We start from the raw sequence: 19,559 nt of genomic DNA, 5'->3' as shown, positions 1-19,559 counted from the left end.
AAGAAAAGGAGTACTTGTGGCACCTTAGAGACTAACAAATTTATTTGAGCATAAGCTTTCGTGAGCTACAGCAGCTCATGAAAGCTTATGCTCAAATAAATTTGTTAGTCTCTAAGGTGCCACAAGTACTCCTTTTCTTTTTGGGGATACAGACTAACATGGCTGCTACTCTGAATTCTGTGAATCTGTCAGTCAACATAGTGTTACTCAGCAGCTGATAGTGAGGGTGGGGGTATGTTATTTTTACCACCTTTTGAACAACCTTTATTCATTCTCTAATAAACTTTTTTAAAGGATTGTGCAATTGCTGACATAAGCATGAGTGCAAAATCAGTGCCACACACTCACACACAGAGCCAAAGAACCTGAAATTCTCTTTGCCTGTTCCTAGTCACTGATCTTTTACTTCACAATGAAATCTTTGCAGGGTTTACCTCTCTCTCACCCATGAATCTACTGTAGGCAGAGGTAATCTGGTTGCTGAGGGGGATGGCAGAGGGTTTGGTCCAGAAAATGAGATTAGTTCCACTGCAATACATGGGAACTATTAGAAGGGTAGGGGTTTACCGAACATGGCTACTCTTCTTTTAATAAAGTAATGAAATGGCCTTGTATCATTCAGATGAACTCAATTTTGTCTGGGGCAGAACTTCGGCTAAGAAGTTATAATTAGATATGAAATCTTCCATGAGTCTTTCAAAAGGAACAATACAGCCCACCTAGAATGGTTTAAATAAAAATTAACAACCTCAGGTGGAGCTGAATCTCGTGTTTGCATTTTCATTTCATCTTAAATAAAAAACACAGTAATGGTAATTAGGATTGTGTCCAGTGGATACTAGAACTCAATGAAGCAAACCATTCCTGTAATGACATGAGATATTTTAATAAGAATGTGTGTGTTGACTGAGATGTTTTCTTTACCATAGCAATTTGTCCTGTTAACCCCATGCTGTATTATTAAATGCAGCCGATTTGCTTTCCCTTGGTAGGCTCTGGGATAATACATCAATGTATTCATGATTCTGTGAACACTGTGTACACTGGATATAGATTCCACAGTAAGGTTCCCTAAGTAAGTTCTGCAGCTTAGTGTAATGCCATGTCCCTGTGTGGGTCATCAGTAGAGGGGGCTGAACCTAAGACTTCTGCATCTAAATATATGAGTGTCTACTGCCGATGCTAAAAGACTAATCTTTGTCAGCCAACATTGTAGCAGGCTTCCATATGTGCACTAGACACCACTAGAAGGAGACAGAGTGCCACACTGAGTGAGGGCTGAATTCTGCAATGAGCTGGAAACTCTGAGGAAGGGTGAAATGCCTAGAAACGCATTAAGAAAATTAGCCTTTTATTTTTTTAATCAAATTATATACAACAGTATAAAATTGATACTGCGGTCAGAAAAGTTTTAAATCAGCCTTGCAGTCACTTTGTACAGGTGGAAATGACTTGGCAAGGTGCAAGGTCACAGAGAATCAGGGCTGAGAGGAAAAATCTTGCCCCCTTGTATGCCTGCTGAAAGTGAAGTTGTCTGGAACTCAGTAGCCCATCTTGATTTACAGAGCATAATTGTAATCCTGAATGGGGGGTTCTGGCAGCACAAACTCTCCCCTAAGTGGAGAGAGAGGTTCCCTCCCCCTTTGAACTCCATCCTCTTGGTCCCTTAGTGTAGGGGATATTTTGGAGTAGGAAAGGTGTGGCTGGCACACACACTGCAACTATCCTTGCTGATGTAATGCCCACTGCTGGGGTGTTGGAGATGTTACACAAGAGCTCTACTTAGAGCAGGACTGAGGTTGCTCTAAGTTTTATCAGACTGAAGTGGTTCCCTGACTGTCCCGAGGATCATACATGTGAGGGGAAGGAGAGGTGGCAGAAAGTCATTGTTGCCACATACATCCCCAGTCTGCCAAGCACTGCTGTGGTAACACCTGGGATTTTGGCCACTCAGGCAATGCTTATATGAGAGATGGAGGAAGAGAAAGGTTTGCAGTGCCAGCAAAAAACAATTTTTTAAAATTGAGCTGGTTTGCTGAGGGACACACTTTAAATACTGTCTTACCAAAGCTGCTGCTCCTATTTTAAGCACCTGGGGCCTAAGCATAAGTTATTAAAAACTCTTAAATAGACTTCCAGAATAACATTGATTCACAATTGTTGCTTATATGTACAAACATGCCTCATATAAGCCAATAAGTACAATGACGCCAGAAGTATGTACAGGGCCTATAGTACCTTTTGTCCTTATATTTTTCCACCTATCACTGTGAGAAAAACTTCACAGCTAGCAAACAAGGTAAAAGGGAAGAAAAAACCTTGCCAGAAATGAAACAGCAGGTCAGTCATAAAATAGGAAGCTGATCATATCTACATTTTCCCCCTCCAAGCCCGAGAGACAAATAGCAGCATTTCTCAGTGGGATAAGAACCTTTCCACATTTCATGTTTCTTCTTCTTTTTCTTCTTGACATTATCTCAGCTACTTTTGCGCCAAACAATTCCTCCAATTTTGTGTTAACACATGTATGGGATGAATAGTACCCAAGGGGGAATAATTCAAGCAGAGCTTATTTTAAGGTAACCTTTGCAAAGGATTGTGAATGCTGCATGGATAACAAGTAAGAATGACCTACTCTTTCTTGTATTCCTGTAGCTAAACAGAAGTTTAAATGAGAGGTTTGCTTATACTTAGGACTACTTTTTCCTAGAAACACCCTCCCACAGCTTAAATTACAAAATATTAATTAAGTAAAGTTTAATAAACAGCAGTTCTTTCTTAGACCTTAGCACACTGTGAACAATGTACCACCCAGCAATCCTTTCTCAGAGTCATATTTGCATATTTATCTATTGAGCATTTATTTCCAGCAGTGCCAGCTGTTGGCAAATTCACTACAGAATATTTGAGTATTAAGAGCAGGCAATGGGATTAATAAATATAGGGCTGTTGACCTTTGCACAGAACTAAATGCTAGCACTGGGATTTTCCCAACCTAGAGAAACATGGACTAAAGCAATCGTCATGCCTTTCATATATATTTTGACTGTGCTGTGTATGGGCCAGCTCCTGCTCTCATTGGTTTCAATGGACATAGTTGCATTGACTTAAATGGGAACAGGAGCAGGCTTTTAGTAAAAGGAGATAGCTGAATAAGGACTGTAGGACCCAGCCCTAACACAATCTGCATTTACTTGTCAGCAGATCCCCAAAAGGGGGGGTGGGAGGACAATCCGCATGTTAGCTTGCTCCCACAGCCCCCTCTCCTTTCACATCTGGCCTTCCATAAGTGGATCCATGTGTTCTGATCCCATTGATGGCTCTTCACCTGGAGATAGAGAAGATGGTGGTGTTGTAACAATTGAAGCATAGCAGGCCTGCTCTAGTGATGAGTCCAAGTGACGAAAGTGGACGAAAGCTTATGAATGGTTCAGTCATCTGTATTAACAAATGGTGATAGAAAAAGGTAACAAAAGTCCAACTGCGACTGTTACATAAGATTGTTCATAAAAATTAGTAAAAGTGAAAAACAGAAAGATGAAGTTAGTCTAAACAAAAGGTCTTTACTGATATAATTCAAAGACTGTGTTGAGACCATATCTGGTAAACAAGAAGAGTGTTGTACTGGAAGTTAATGGGTTTATGTGATATTTCAGAAGTTAGGTCTGATGGTGAACAAATAATGAGAGGATCGACTATTCTTTCCATTAAATCCCTTTTCAGAGCTCTTAAAAAGAGACTTTTGGGGCTGAGGACCTGTGAACTGGCAGGAAATTCCTGGAGGAGGGAAAAGGCCTGTAGGTCTCCATTTTACTTCCCTTCAGGGACATTGTCTTTCACCTGTGGCCCCAGAAGGTACCACATCATCTTCAAGTCCAGACCTTGGTACTTCCTCAGGGTCACGTGGTCATCACCACTCCATAAACCAGAGACACGTGAGATCCTGATTATTTCCCCTTCCTTCCCCACTCTTTTCTTCCTATCTTCTCACTCTCTTGGCTTTCCATCTGATTTAATCTTGAGGTCAATTGTAGCACATGGCACCAGCACAATCAGATGAGACAGCCCATCCAGCTCTAGCCAGCTCTGCCCAGCCTGAGACAGACCAGTAGGAGAGGGGCCAAATCAACCAGATGACACCCCAGACCAGGAAATAAGCTAGAGCTCAGAGCAGTGCTGTTGTGGCAGACTTGCCAATCCAGAGCACCCATCTGTGACTGACCTGCTGCTGGGAATTCTCCATCAACAAAAGCTGTATTTTCTCCACCTTTACTATCCTGTTTCTTCTTCCCCTCCTGTCTGTTGGTCAAAAGCAGGAAAAATGGCCATCCCTCACAATGCTGTTTAATGTTGGACGCTGACAGAGTGATGCTAACACTGCTGACTCTTCGGGCCCATTTATTCCAAATTGATGTAACACAGTGGCATAGTGGCAGCTGCTCCGTACCTTCCATGATGGGAGGAGGCGGCTCATTGCAGCATGGTCCAGCAGTCGTCAGTTTTAAATATCCTCTCTTATTTCTGCTGCACATGTTAAGATTAAGTGTTCATTGACATTATGCCCAAGTATTCCGCCATCCCATGCCCATTTTAGGTAACAATGAGGAATCTTTGAAGCACCGACAGAATTTGATGATAACATGCACACTTAATTTTTTGAGTAAAAGATATTATTTTCATAAAAAACTAAAAATACTTCTCGTGAAAAACAAAGTAGCCTTCTTGTGCATTACAAATTGTTTATTTCCTCTTTCACTGACAACCTGTAACTTACAGTTCTCCAAGGAATAATGATTTTCCAGGCTCAGATTTACAGAATTTCATTATCTCTGAAAGCCAACTTTCAAAATGCCTTTATCCCATTTTTTAAAGATGTGGATTTATTGCAGAAATTTCCAGTGGGAAATGCATCTGGAGTCCTTGGGCAAATCATTAAGCTGTAATAAACAACTCTTTTCAAATGTCTGGATTTTTTAGAAGTATTAGGATCCCTTATAAATTTGGTCAATGAACAAGATATATTGAATGCATCACACTGTAGATGTATCCCAGGGACTTTCGATGTTTCTCTGAGCTCACTTCCACAACTCCACGACTGAAAACAAAAATTCTTGATTTAATGTGAAGCTTTGTTTTCTGCTCATAAAAACTTTGAATTCTTTAAGGAAATGTATTGGCTAGAATTAGCCGCTAGCTTTCCCATCACTGCTCCACTTGCTCAGTTTTAGCCCTAGGGAGTTTTGTCTTAACTACATTTGTTTTATACCTTTGAACTCTCTCTCTCCTAAGCCCTCATATTTATAAGAATTTTAGCATGTGACAGCCAAATCTATCCTTCAACAGAAACGATCATTTTCAGACAATCTAGTCACGATAAATTAGCTCTGTTTTTGTCTGATTAACTAGGACAATATTGATTACACTGACTTTTGAAATTTGGGTAAAAAATAGTTTTATTTAGCTCCACTATAATGGAATAATTCTAGTGCCTGACTTTGATCAGAGTTGATATTTTGATGTTGCTGTGTGTACCAAATTACAATGGGAGAGGCAGAGATGTCATATAGGTTGCTCCATCTTATCTGAGGCCTGATCACATTCACATATTAAGTGAATGGGAGTTTTCCCATTATTCTAATGGAACTGTGCCCTTACTGAAAAATGCTCTTCTTAAGGAGATTAGGAAAATAAACTCTAAATGGTGCCGTGGAGGGATTTTTAGATTGAAAATTTAGCAAAGGTTTTGAACTAATGAATGTTTTATTATTAATATCACAGTACAGCTATTGTGCTAGGCACTGTGCAAACATGCAGCAAGAGACAGTCCCTGCCTTGAAGGGCTTACATTTTACATAGACAAGACAAAGAGTGTCAGGGGAAATAGAGATACAGTGACTAGAGCTGGTCAGGAATTTTCTGTTGGAATAATTTTCCAACAGAAAATGGCCCTTTTGTAAGACTGAAATTTTTCATTTTGCCAAAAGATTTCAATTTTGCAGAAAATTTGATTTTTCATTAGGAAAATTGAAATGATGGCTCCTCATCTGCCCACCTGGAAGCTCTTGTCAATTTCAGTTTCTGCCTGAGGAAAAGTAGCTAGTAGCCAGGGGGAGAGGGTGGGTGCTCAGCCTCTGGCAGCCTGTCTTGAAGGCTCTCGTCAATTTCTCTTTCTGCCTGCAGGGGGAAAGTGAAGTTGCTAAGAGCCTTTCAGGGAGGTACCCAAAAAATTCCCCTGTAATTGTCCCCAAATGATATTTTTCTGGAAATCCCGTCCAATGAAAATTTTGCACTTGTAACTTTTCGTCCTGATTTGGGAAACATGGAAAAACATGTTTTTCAAAGCATGAAGATTTTCACAGAGGGGGATTTCTGTTTTCTGGCGAGTCATAACAATGACTTGTCTAACACCACATTGCAGCTCAGGGGCAGTGCTGGTAGCAGAACTCATATCTCCTGAGACCCAATCCAGTGTCCTAGTGGCAGGACAGCTGATGAGCTGTGGCTCGAATAGATGCTGGAGCAGGAGCAAGCACAGACCGAAGCCAGTCAGAAACAAGAGCAACCTGGAGCAGAAGCAGTCAGAATAAACAGGTAGCAGGGATCATCCCCAACAAGGTAGCATCATTGGACAGCAGTGCCTTGCTTTCATTAGGAACCTATATACCTGCCTTGGAGTCACCTTTCTAGACCCTGGCTTATGGATTGGCTGGCCTTTAGGACTTGCCAATAATTATCTCAAATGAACACAAGAACACAATTTACTGATTAATCTTATATATTTGCACTGAAAAAAATGTTTCCCTTTCTCACTATATCCATTCACTCCTGACCCTCTCTGTAAAGAGTGGATTGTTTTTACATTATGGTTTCAGGAGAAGCAGGGAAGAATTTTTACCAAATAATAAAACGTTGCAAATATTATGGCCTGGAAAATTATGACCCTGGATCATGCCCTGCTCTCACCTACTGTAAATCTGGACAAAGGCCATTGACCTTCTTTGGTCAAGTATTGTTAGAAATCTGAGTACCTAACCCTTGTCTTATTCTTTCTGTTTTTGATCAGAAAAAGAAAAAACAAAAATGCAGAAACAAAAAGAGGATGAATTGATTCAGAAGATCCATAAACTGGTGCAAAAAAGAGATTTTCTTGTAGATGATGCAGAGGTGGAGAGATTAAGGTAAGGCCTGAAAGTGCCTGAATTTGTTTCAGAGACTTGGCAAGCCCATCACTGTAGTTAATTCACCTTCCTGAGAGGCAGAAGCAGAAGAATTCTTCCATCGACCTAGTGCTGTCTACACTGAGGGTTAGGTTGACTTAACTATGTTGCTCAGAGGTGTGGGTTTTTCAAACCCCTGGGTGACGTAGCTGCGTTGACTTAACTTTTGAGTATAGACCTGGCCTTAGATGGGGGAAGTAAACTTGGAAGAGAATTCTAACAAAAAATGATTTTCAAACATGTATAAATTGGTCTTTGCACATACATAATGCTCATGTTATCATCATCAATTATTTGTATTACTGTAATGCACAGAAGCTCCAACCAAAATTGATGAGTTATAAACATGGTAATAACAGTTTGAGTCCCAAGGAGCTTAAAGAAGTAGATCAGACAGGCAAAGGGTGGGAAGGAAAAGAGAGAGGAAGAGATTTGCCCAAATTGAAACAGGAGATCAGCAGCTGAGCTGAGAATAGAGCCCTGACTCCTAGGCCTGGTCTAAGCTGAAAAGCTACATTGCTCAGGGTATGAAAAATCCATGCCTCCAAGTGACATAGTTAAGTCGACCCAACCCCTAGACTGCGCTAAATCAACCTAGCTACCGCCTCTCAGGGAGGTGGATTACCTATGTCAACAGGAGAGTCTAGATAGTGTCTTCTCTGAAGCACAATAGGGATGCAGCTGCAGCTGTGCCACTGTAGTGTTTTAACTGCTGATAAGCCCTTAGTTTTGTGTATGAAGCATAAAGCATCACCTGTAACCAGAGACTATAAAGGCCTCAAAAATGCCATTCTGCTAGACTACTGAAAATACACGCAGTACAGTTGGAAATGCATTAGTGCTCTCTATTGCTCACTTGCAACATTTATTGGTACTTCTACTTTAATGTATCTGTAGCTAATGAATCTGATTTTTCTACTAAACTGAAATAATTTTTAACCAATGTGCACTTTAATATTGAAAAAATGGAATAGCAACAAAAATTCCATGAATGCTAAAGACTAGCAAAATGACGTTAATTTCCTGAGGGCCTGATCCTGCCATCCTCACACAACCACAACACTAGTTGACTTCAATGGGAGTCCTGGCAGCATGAGACAATAAAATCAAAATCTTCACTTAGACAGGATTTTAAACAGAGAGCATTATAGCACATCATAATGTTCCTTTGCTATTTTTTCTAGAAGGAGCCTGGTTTAGTGGTTAGAAGATGGGAATTGGGATTATGGACCATTGGGTTTGGTTTTTAGTTTTGACACTGATTCACGGTGTGACCTTGTCAAGCCATTTAACTTCTCTATGCCTTGGTTTTCCTACTGGTATAGGCCCTGATTCATCAAAGCATGTGCTTAACTGAAGTGCTTTGCTGAATGAGGGGCATAGTGGGGATAATACTTGCCTGTCTCTCAGGGTTAAGCAGTGAGCACTAGAATAAAATCCCAGCCGCATTGAAGTCAATGAGGGTTTTGCCACTGACTTCAATAGGGCCAGGATTTCTCTCTCAGTTCATTAAGTTTCTAATGAGCTTTGAGATCTTTAGATGAAAAGTGCTAAATAAGTGCAAAGAAGCATTACTGCTATTAATAAGATTCTTATGGCTCTTGCCTTAACTAAGAGAAACAGCCCCTTGTGTAATGTAGAAATCAGAAATCGCTGCTTTTTCTTCTACAACCTTTTTTCCCCCGCCCTCTTTTTGCACCAACAGAGAGCAAGAGGAAGACAAGGAGATGGCTGAATTCCTTCGGATCAAGTTAAAACCCTTAGACAAAGTAACACGATCTCCTGCCAGTGAGTTTAACATTTAAAAACAAATGGGAAAGAAAAGAAATCTTTGAAAAACTCTGGCAAGAAAGGGGATAGATTTTCAAAGGCACAGAGGGCAGCTAGACACCCAACTCCCACTGAAAGTCAATGAGAGGTGGGCTCTTGCTCCCACTTGTGTCTCTGAAAATCTCCCCAAAAATGCTTAGACAAAATGAACTAATATAAAATCCACCTCCCCCCCCCAAAAAAAACAAACACCACCACCACAAAATGCCAGCTTCTGTTTCTAGCCATTTTGGATGAGCTTTTGAAAACCAACTAGCGAACTTGGATTTCCAATTCTCATCAACATTAAATCCAAATGTGCTAGGTGGCTTTGCAAATCTCAGTTTTAAACTGTTGCATATTTTAGTAATATGTGTGTGTGTGTGTGTGTGATCTTCCACAGCCGGTAGTTTGTGTCCTTACCTACCTCTCTTGATAGCAAAAAGAGCGTGTATTTCAATCATGTTAGTTCAATCAACTTAGTTTAACATGATTTTAAAAAATCCTGTTAAAATGCAGATTAATGTGCTTGAAACCATTTTATCTGGCTGCGTTTCCACCTATGAGGAGTCTAGAATTTTAACTACAGGGAGCACGATTTCCTATGTGATAGTGACAGTAGTCTATATCTTAATGATGGTTAACCTGGCTTTTCAGTCACATAAAGCCAACTTGCTTGAGCTAACACAATTAAAAGACCCACCCTTTTGTCTACCAAGACAGGAACTACGCAGGTTGGAAGGTATCTTGAAAGGCTTATACACTACATACCATGTGTAGTAGGGATATGGGTGTAATATGCTCCAGGTTTCTAGACAGGACTTTGGAACAACCAAAGAAGGGACTGTTATCAGAGAAGTCTTCCTGGGTTTTACATAAAGCCCAGTGCATGCTGGAACGGGATGTTCTGAGTTTAGAACCCAGTCCTACTCCCATTCAGGTCAATTGCAAAACTGGAGCACATCACTGGATTAGTCCAAGGATAGATGAGTGAAGCCCTTTCCAGATTTACTTACCCCTTTGTTAAGAAACTCCCTAACGCTGCATTTGCCTCATAGATGTACTTCCCGGGATTAAACTTGTTTAATCTAACCCTGCTCTTTACTCTTACTACAGAGACAAGGTGGGTGTGGTAATATCTTTTATTGGACCAACTTCTGTTGGCAAAGGAGACAAGCTTTCAAGCTACACAGTGCTCTTCGTCTGAACCTGATGAAGAGCCCTGTGTATCTTGAACACTTGTCTCCTTCACCAACAGAAGTTGGTCCAATAAAAGATATTACCTCACCTATCTTGTCTCTACATGGATACAACACTTCAAACTTTAGTCTTACTGTCCAGTGTACGCTGCCTTTACCACCATATATCTTCTTATCTAGGGTATGTTTGCCTTTTGTTATATTTTCAGAGATGTATGTTAGTTTATCTTCTGCCATAAGCAATGGCTGATTTTCCTATTCTGTAGTTGTCTTTACTCTCTTCATGATTTTCTGACAGGATTCTGACATATACTTGGAGAGTGACCATGACTTTCAACTTATCATATGGTTCTTTTAAGGCGGCGTGGATTACAAACCACATGTGTTAGTGCTATTTGTTTTTTCCCCCACAACTGGTTTCTATATTTGTAGCTGTCCAAAGTATATACATTTTCCCTACACTTGGATAGGTTTTGTTTCCCTACCTGCTGTCCATTAAATTCCTATCAGAAAAACACTTTTAATATGTTCATAACTTTAAAACCTACTCAAGTTCCATTGACTTCAATGCAAATGCTTAAGTGCTTTGCTGAATTAAGGCCTTATTCAGTAGAATTATGTCAAAAGGGTGAACCTCCAATTTTTCCAGATAGCTGCATTCTTACTCTTTTAGATAAACTCAATCAGGGACCCATCAGTTCTATAGTTCATGTTTGTTTTAATCTTTACTTTCAATTAGGAAGAAAAGGTCCCCAAATCTTAACAGAGAGATGGCTGCAAAGGCCAGCTGCCCACTATAACATGCTATACAGCATTTTTATCTTATTTTCATCAATAGGAAATTGGATATTAATTAATTGGATATTATGTAAAGAGGAACTGGAGTAAACTGTGAAGGTTCCGACTGTCTGACAAACCATATAAGTTGGGCACCATCATTACCTACATAAACCACATAGGCAAGATATGAAGGAGAGATTTAATTACTGAGAAGTATGGCTATTTTAAAATGTACCATAGTTTCAATGGGAATACAATAAATCAAGTGCCAGCCACTGATGCTCTTCCTGAGTCCAACAAAAGGAAAGTGCTGCATATGAACATTCCAAATCCACAGACTCTTCCACTATCCCAAGATTTATCCCTTCTCAGCATCCTGGCTTATTATATACATTGGAAGATATAGAGGATAACACTGACCGATATTGTGGCATACAGGTCCATAAAGAGAATTCAAAATACCATGATATTTATGGTGGTCAGTTGTACATATCCACAGTACATGGGTCTGATACAAGAAGCTGACTTTGTGTGGAAGTGGATTGGCAATGGAATATAAAGCCTTTTTGCCTTTAGAGTTAATTTGAATCTGGCACAGGCTGTTAGTGGCTGAAAGCTAGTCCCATCTGATGACCAGTTGTTGGAAAAAGCAAAATGAGGTTCTCCACAAAACTTGTACTGGGCATCACAAAACCACCAGCACAACTGGTACCAAACTCATAACAAAGGTATCAGTCTCTGCGGGCTGAACGGATCAGGGAACTTAGTCAGTGGAGTTATACTCATTTACATCCACTGACTAAGGAGGAGCTGACCCTCACACACTAATCTGTCTGTGGACCAAGGCACTTGGACAGAGCAGTGAGGGGAACTTACAGTAGGGTAATGAGTGGGCTGCAGCAGTGTAACAGAACACTTCAGTCTCCAGGGCTGCCAGATAGTATCCACTGATTCCTTGGACTCCTTCTCAGAGTAGTGGGTGTTGTCTGAGGTTCCCTGCTTGGTTTCCCTTTCTTGTTCCTTCATTTTAACCATATGATTTACACCTAAATCCCCTCTTTTCAGTTTGATGTCTGGATTCTGTGTCCCCTCTCACCTAAGTGGGCAGGCCTTCTGTTCCTTTGGTGGGGTCAGTCATCACATAGGCTGGTATCTTTCAACATCACTAAGAACATTTTTCAAAGAATGTAAAATAAACTCTGTCTAGAAGGTAGGCCTATGTGATACTGCAGGATACTGTGTACTGAAAGCAGAAGGAAATAGTTTGGTCTAACTCTAGGTTTTAATGGTGTCCTGTTCTGAATGTCACAGGTACCCCAGCAGAAAAGAAGGCAGAACCTCCTCCAAGCAAGCCCACCGTCACCAAAGCAGGAATAGCTATTATTAAAGATTGTTGTGGGGCCACGCAATGCAACATCATGTAGCTCCAGTCTCTCTACCAAGTCTGTCTTTTTTTCAAATGCTTTCATTGGATAAAACTGTAGGGTGAAAGGATTTTAAAGCATCCTGATAGTCAAATCAAGAAATACTGTAAACATTACAGTAATGTACTGAATGTACCAATGGTGAATCCTTCACTTTTGCATGGATCACTCAATGCGCATGCTTAAAATAAAGGAATATATATAGCAGCTGTCCAATGACCAGAACAGATAGGTAAAAATAGCTGAAAAGACAAATACAACTCTGTGGCAAAAGTAAATTAGAAAAGTGTATATTTTACCAAATAATGTTTAAAATAGCAGTTTTAAAAATTCAGCACTTTGTAGGATTTGTTATACACCTTTTTCGCTTGGCAAATTTCATTCAAACACATGCCACGGTCTGAATATAAAAATGTCCTGTCTTGGCTATTTTTCAAAATGAAACCTTAGAGTAGCGATACTGTATATAGTGCAACCAATAGATGAAGCAAATTTAGTACTAACCGGTGTTGCATACAAAATATTTATTGAACTAGTACGACATTTGACTACTTGGCTGTTTAGTTTCATTTTCAGTTCTTCACAGGGAACAGATAACAACAAAGATCCTGCTCATTGGCTTGTATTTTATTATGGCATTTCAGTGACCCTGTGGTCAAATGTCCTTTGTCACTTTTAAATAACCCAATTCAAACAGAGATTACCTGTCCATTTGGATATTGGTTTCTGCTAAATTCTTAGCAGGCATAGCTATAGTTTCTGGTGTAAATTCAAACACTGCATCATTTATTGGCTTACAAGCCTTCCACCTTGCAGAGATACAATAATACTGAGAGTGCAGTCAACTATTAAAACCACAACTAAATGCACTATGAGATTATGTATCACAGGCTAAATAGGTTGCTGTCCAGAAGGGGAGAAAAACATGAAGGCAGCAGGATCATTTAAACTTATGAAGCAGGGTGCTGAAAAGGGCTATTACTCAGATTCTTAATGGCCATGGGAAACATTAGCTGTCAAGTATTATAAAAAGACAAAATGTCCCCAAATTCTGTCTTCAAGATTAAAAATAATAAACATAAAAGGTGAAGTTTTCGGTACTAAAAAGATAGCAGTATCTAAAAAAGTGGTTTTGAAACAAGGGAAAAACAATTAGGTCTGATACATCAATTGGTATGCAGATGAACACATATAAAATATAGTTGTCCCTTTACTAGCTGTCAGTAAGATGGTGCATTTGTGTGACTAGTATATCATATGTTTTGGTGAATGTTGTGATGGGTGTAAGTAGCTAAATGAAGATGTTCTGATGTGAAAATATTGTGCTTTAAAAAAAAGATGGTGGAACGTGCCTAAAAGAAAAACGGTTTTTCAAGCTGAACAACCATTTCTTAATGCTGGATAAGCAGAACACTACATATAAACCCACGGGAAATAATAGTTACAGCAGGGGAAGCCAGTAAAAATATCAGCAAGTTATGTAACTAAAGGTAGATGTTAAACATTTCTGAAAGAGCTGAAGCAGTGTCTAGTTCAGATTCAGGGATGTAAACATTCAAATTAGTATATATCATTATATACTATATATGCCTGAGCTTTATTGGTCCAATATGTAGCATTTGCATCTCTAAACAACCTGTTTCGCTGTCACAGACTTCTTTCAAGAACCATACTACAAAAAGAATAAAGAGCAGCAGGGGAGCAGGCATAAGAAACAAAACATATGTTACTGCAAAATGTTCCTTAGGGATCAGAAATAAGGGAGGAGAAAATATTCAAGTTTAAATATTAAAGCAGCACTTTAAATATTTTAATCAAAGTACTATATGGATGTGCATGTGTGCTGACATATAGCTTCACATTCACCTCTGGAGCTTGTCAGAATTTGGTGTACCCAGATTCGTGTCAGGCTGGTTGTAGGGTCAGCATAAAATGTGCATCAAAGCAGGGAATTGTTTATAATCTGAATAAATTTTAAGGAAAATGCACAAGAAAAAAAATCAACCAGACTGTGGACAATCAAATAACCCCCCTGAAGTTTCTGATACCTTCTCATTGCTTTGGACCAGTCCCTTATTCTCTATCACGTGCAGTGTCTTAACAGAAATATTGGATGGCTGTATATTATTAACAGGGGTGAGGAAGGATGTAGGTAGTGTTAGGAGTGGGACTTCCTCAGGAAGTGTCAAATTTAAGGTCTGAAAGATAAATTAGATATTTAATACACCTCTTTGTGTATACTGATGAATCAGGAAAGTTGGGTGTCCTGAATAATAGGCTAATCACAAGGCTGCAACTGATAGAGGGAGAGAGATGACTTGGAGATTGGGGCAGGGGGGTTAGTAGGAGTATTTAGACTTTCTGGTAAATGACTGGCCTTGGTCAAGATAGGAGAGACTGCTGGGGATTCACATCTAGAAGGTCAGATTCTCCTGAGGGATGGGGAGAAATCAGCAGGATTTTCCAGATGGGAGGTGGGCCTGGACAGCAAATTCAATTAAAAGAGAGCCCCAAAACAGACCTTTGTGTGATTGGGCATTCATGATTGGGGTACATCTCCACAGTACAGTGGCAGTAGAACATCTTATCACAATTAAATTAAAAAGAACAAGCACAGTGAAGAGAGCTAAGCATCTATGAACATGCTTGTAATCAGGCATTTGTAATTGGTGTCTTGAGGGAACAGAACTAAAGTATCAGTAATTAAAGTGATCCTTTCATTTTCAGAATTTACAGATCAGATCAAGTGGAAGATCTGGTTTATCAGTGAAGTCTTAGTTTTATCTACTTTTTTATCACTTGGGTTGTGTAAGGCATAGAAGGTGAGTGACTTGTCCAGTGTTAATCGGTGGTTCATTTAGAAGTAGAATCGAGGATCCTGAGGGTCACAAGTCTTGCAATGAATTGCTAGACTTGCATAGTCAGATTTTCCACAGCCTAACTCTACTCCCCCTGAAGTCAATGGAGATTTCACCTTTGGACTCCAATCCAAGCAGACTTGGTACTGGATGCTTCTGCAAATACCACCCATTTTCTTTGAAAACTGAACTCATACAGTATATATTTCATGTGAGGGTTCATTGCCATTTAGCTTCTTAAAGTTAGTAAGAGTCATGTGGCTAAAACCCATCACAGAATATCTTGGAAATGTACTTCTTTCCATGACTGCAGCTTTTTAAAAGTAAAAGATACTTAGCTGAAATTTTCAAAAGCGATTAATGATTTTAGATGCCTCAGTTTTGGGGGGCCCAACTTGAGACATTTAACAGAGCCTGCTTGATTGGTAATTTCTGAAAATCACGCCACTTAAGTTGTGTCAAGTTGGGCATCCAAAATCACTAGTCACTTCTGAAAACCGTGGCCATTTACTACCATTTGTATCAAGTTAAATACCAATGCATCAGAAAATCATAAAAGTTCGAGAGAGAAAAGACATATTAGAACATCAAGTCTATATGTCAAGGGAAAATTGCTCCCTACAGCTACACTAGGTTACATTTTGTGAAGGATTTCACAGTCCCCAACCCCCCCTGAAAATGATGAAACTCTACAGCAAAGTAGAGATAAATGTGTTTCCAAATAAACGAAGATGTAGTGTTATCTAAAACATTTGTTACTTTTCTTCAAGCTACCAAGAGCAATGAGTTGTGAACTAGAGTAGAATGTAATGTCTTGTGCACAATCTCCTTCCAGAAAAGTTAGGTTAGCTTTATGCAAAAAAAGAATAATTTTGTAAATTCATATAGTTTGTGAAAGAAATCTGAAGGGCTCTATTCCAATGAAAAAATGCACAATCTCCCACAGATTACACTCCATAGAAATAGAACTCAGTAAAAAGGAGCCACTTCCATGACTTTTCCCCTCAACTAATCACTGCAGAAGTATAATTTGCCATGTCCCAGAAAGATGCAGAAACCAAGAGACAATTCCCAGCCTTGTGTTTAACCTCAGTCATTTGCAAGGTGAGGTGGAGAAGGGGACAAGGGAGGTAAAGCCCTCGGTGTCCAGCAGTATCATGCCAAGATTTATTTTTTATATAGTATATGACATTTGCCTAACAGCAAATCATTGGCTCTTCCTGAATCAGAGATAAAAGCCCTCCCTGGCCAGGATGGTTTAACAGCAGCCAGGGGAAGAGGTAAAGTCCATCAGAGGCTGCAACAGTCTATACTGTCTACACTGGCTGGTGTTTTCACTAGGGAAGTACTTTACCAGTTCTACCAGCAGTCTAGTACTGTGTGTTCTCAGGATCCAGCTATGTAGTGGTCCTAGAATGATATACCATGGTGGACCACAGATAACATATGGGGAAGGAGGGATGATGATGAGATCAAGCGGTATTGTTAAGAGAATCCTGCTGCCTCTACTATATTATTACCACCACTGTTTTTCCCGACTGTAGGAATCACAGCAAAATGGTATGTGCTAATGAATTAAGAGTTTAGGTTTATTTTACTTCCATGTTTGGAGTAATAGTGTTCCAGAGTTTGTAAGACATATCTGACAATAACTGATTTTATTATCAGATTAATTCAACTCATCTTAACTGAATTTATAGGAACAGGAGATCAGAAAGATGCAAATATAAAGAGAGAGACATTTTTTTCCAAATTACAATGAACCAATTCAATCCAACTCCAGAGAAACTCCTCCTATACAACTCTCCTTGTAGGCTGGAAGTGACAATAATATACTAAACCAATATATATTGGATATGTACAACACACATTAAATAGATTACACCATCCAAATGCTTTCCTTGGCTAATCCTACTAGGAGAACAAGACATTGTTAACTAGTAGCTACTTGTAACTGACACAGTTAATCCTTTCATAGGTGTCACCCTTAACAGAAGGGTATTAAATTTTTACACATGAATACTTTTAGACCATCATCCAAACCCACCCAATTACATACTGAACATCAGTGTATGCAAAAGAGAAAAGTTTTGGAATGGCTGTATCTTTTTGTGGTAAATGGAGCCCTATGTGTTTTATTTGGTTGGTGCTCATAAGTTTATATATTATTGTCAAGCTTTGTTCACACTTCATATTTTCCCAAATGGGCTTAAAAGCCTTTCTGCAATCAGTTAAATGGACACAATCAGTGAGATGTTTCTTTCCTCTGATCTATTTTCCCAATATGTTATCTGGTTTGACCCTGGGCCATGCTGCTTGGAGCCAAATAAACACATAAATAAATTTAACATTGTTTTGAATGAATAAAGTGAAGAACAACTGGGTTATTTGATAGGTTGAATTGAGCTGAAAGGTGCTTTTTTCCCCTTGAACACATCTGTTTGTTTTGTACTAATTGCAGCTTTGTGTCCTGACTCTACAACTGACCTGTGTGTGATCTTCAATGGGAGTTTCATGTGTAGAGCAGCTACAGAATTAGGCTTCAGGGAAGTGAGGCCCCATAGGGAATGGCTGTTTTTTAGCTACTCATTCTTTACTCTGTAGTGGGTAATGTGGAATCATAACTCTAGATCCAAACACCTTGAGATCTAGTGGAATTTAGATTAACCTCTGAAGTTCACAGATGGCTCTTTCCTATATAGTTGGCCAAACCAAAACCCTGAATCAACAGCTCCTGAAATTTGAAGAAGTTAGTTTCATAACCAGAATTCACTTCTGGGCCTCTTCTTTACAACAGACACGGCTGAATCAAATCTCTGGATCTGAACACACCCAGATATCAGGGAAATTTAGATCTGGATTCCAACTTTGTGGTTTAGACCCAACCCCAAAATTAGGCTAACCAGAGAATGATTATTTATCACAGGTTAAAGTCTGTAACATTTTTAGAAGTTACACATTTCTGTTTAAGGGAAATATGGAGGTGAGTGTGTAAGTGTTGGGGTGTTTTGATACCCAATTAATGTGTATTTCTAAGCAGGACTCTAGTGAGTCTTACATCAAAGCATGAATCCACATTACTGCTACTTATTAAGTAACAAAAATGAACAAACTGGACAATCTGTAGTCATCACATAAGGAATATTCAGAGAAGTGTGAACAAACCAATTGTTCTATGTAATGTTGTCCACTTACTGTAATGTATATGTCTCTCTATATATCTACATTACAGCTGAATTTTTTCTTGGTGCTCCTGCCTATGAAATAAATATTTGTCTGTGCTTGCAAGTCAGCTCTAACCTTTATATGACAAGAATGTTGCTATAAAAACAATTATGAACACAACAAGCTCTAAGTCATCTGTGAACAGTTCCTCATCTTTACCAACAACCAGCACACGCCTCGGGGTGATCAGTGATCATTTCCCATCTGTACATTGTGCACAAGTTGTCTCGTAGCTTACTTCCCTTGTCAGAAATCCCAGCTCTAACCAGCATTTGCACACAATCAATTTTGTGGATTTAAGGAACTCTGCTCCCACAAAATCTAATCCTGGTTCAGGAGCCTTTAATTGAAGGGAGATTGATCACTACATGAAACCAGGTACTTCACCTCAGAGAATCACATCTTTTTGTTAGACATATAAGATCTTTTGTAGGTTTCTCTTCCCTGATTGAACGAGAATTAGGTTTGCAGTATGAATTAATGTTCATGATTGCAAATTAAAACTATGCTCTCCATAAATATTGTGCAATAATCACTTACTGCTCACTTAATATTTGCTATTTCCATGAGGTTTCCTGCCTGTTTGCTAGAATATTCATGGAAAGTGCGGGGCATGAACACAACATGGAATAATTTAAAAATCCAAATAAGTAGTCCCAGAATATCCTTTTTAGCAGCATTCACCCAGCTCTAGATTAACCTAGATCTGCCAAAGCAGTGAAGTTGCTGAGCTTTCCCAGAAATCAGAACTCCAGCCTCTCAGACAGGGACTAAACATTCCAGCCCTCCTTTCATTCTCATCGAGCACTGCCACAATAAAACACTTAATTTCTCAGGCCTCAGGATCGATTTGGAGAAGTAACTCTCAAATTAATTTAAAATATTTAAAATATTTTACTATGAAGAGGACAATTAGGAGGGTGTTAGTTGGGTGTCCTCTCGGAAACTAAGTTCAAAATGCATTTGGTCTGAAGTGGAAATGAGATACAATGCTTTAACAGTCTGAAACAGACATTGCTGACACAGATGTATTACCAAGCTTGTCAT

General features: G+C 39.3%; 1 protein-coding gene across 2 annotated transcripts in view; it reads left to right on the top strand.

Moving 5' to 3' along the window:
• BMERB1 (bMERB domain containing 1) overlaps positions 1 to 18,603 on the top strand; it is a 125,553-nt gene extending 106,950 nt beyond the window's left edge. For both annotated transcript variants that reach the window (XM_084641936.1, XM_084641934.1), the window contains exons 4-6: positions 7,064 to 7,178; positions 8,923 to 9,005; positions 12,317 to 18,603. In XM_084641936.1, coding sequence (XP_084498062.1) covers positions 7,064 to 7,178; positions 8,923 to 9,005; positions 12,317 to 12,429 — 311 coding nt within the window. In that variant the 3' untranslated portion in view covers positions 12,430 to 18,603. The remainder of the gene's footprint in view (positions 1 to 7,063; positions 7,179 to 8,922; positions 9,006 to 12,316) is intronic.
• Positions 18,604 to 19,559: the final 956 nt, after the last annotated feature.

Source organism: Lepidochelys olivacea, assembly GCF_965140295.1.
Source record: "Lepidochelys olivacea isolate rLepOli2 genome assembly, chromosome: 10".
NCBI classification, from domain to species: Eukaryota; Metazoa; Chordata; order Testudines; family Cheloniidae; genus Lepidochelys; species Lepidochelys olivacea.
The sequence above is the reverse complement of the archived record's forward strand: the minus strand, read 5'-3'. Positions and strand labels throughout refer to the sequence as shown.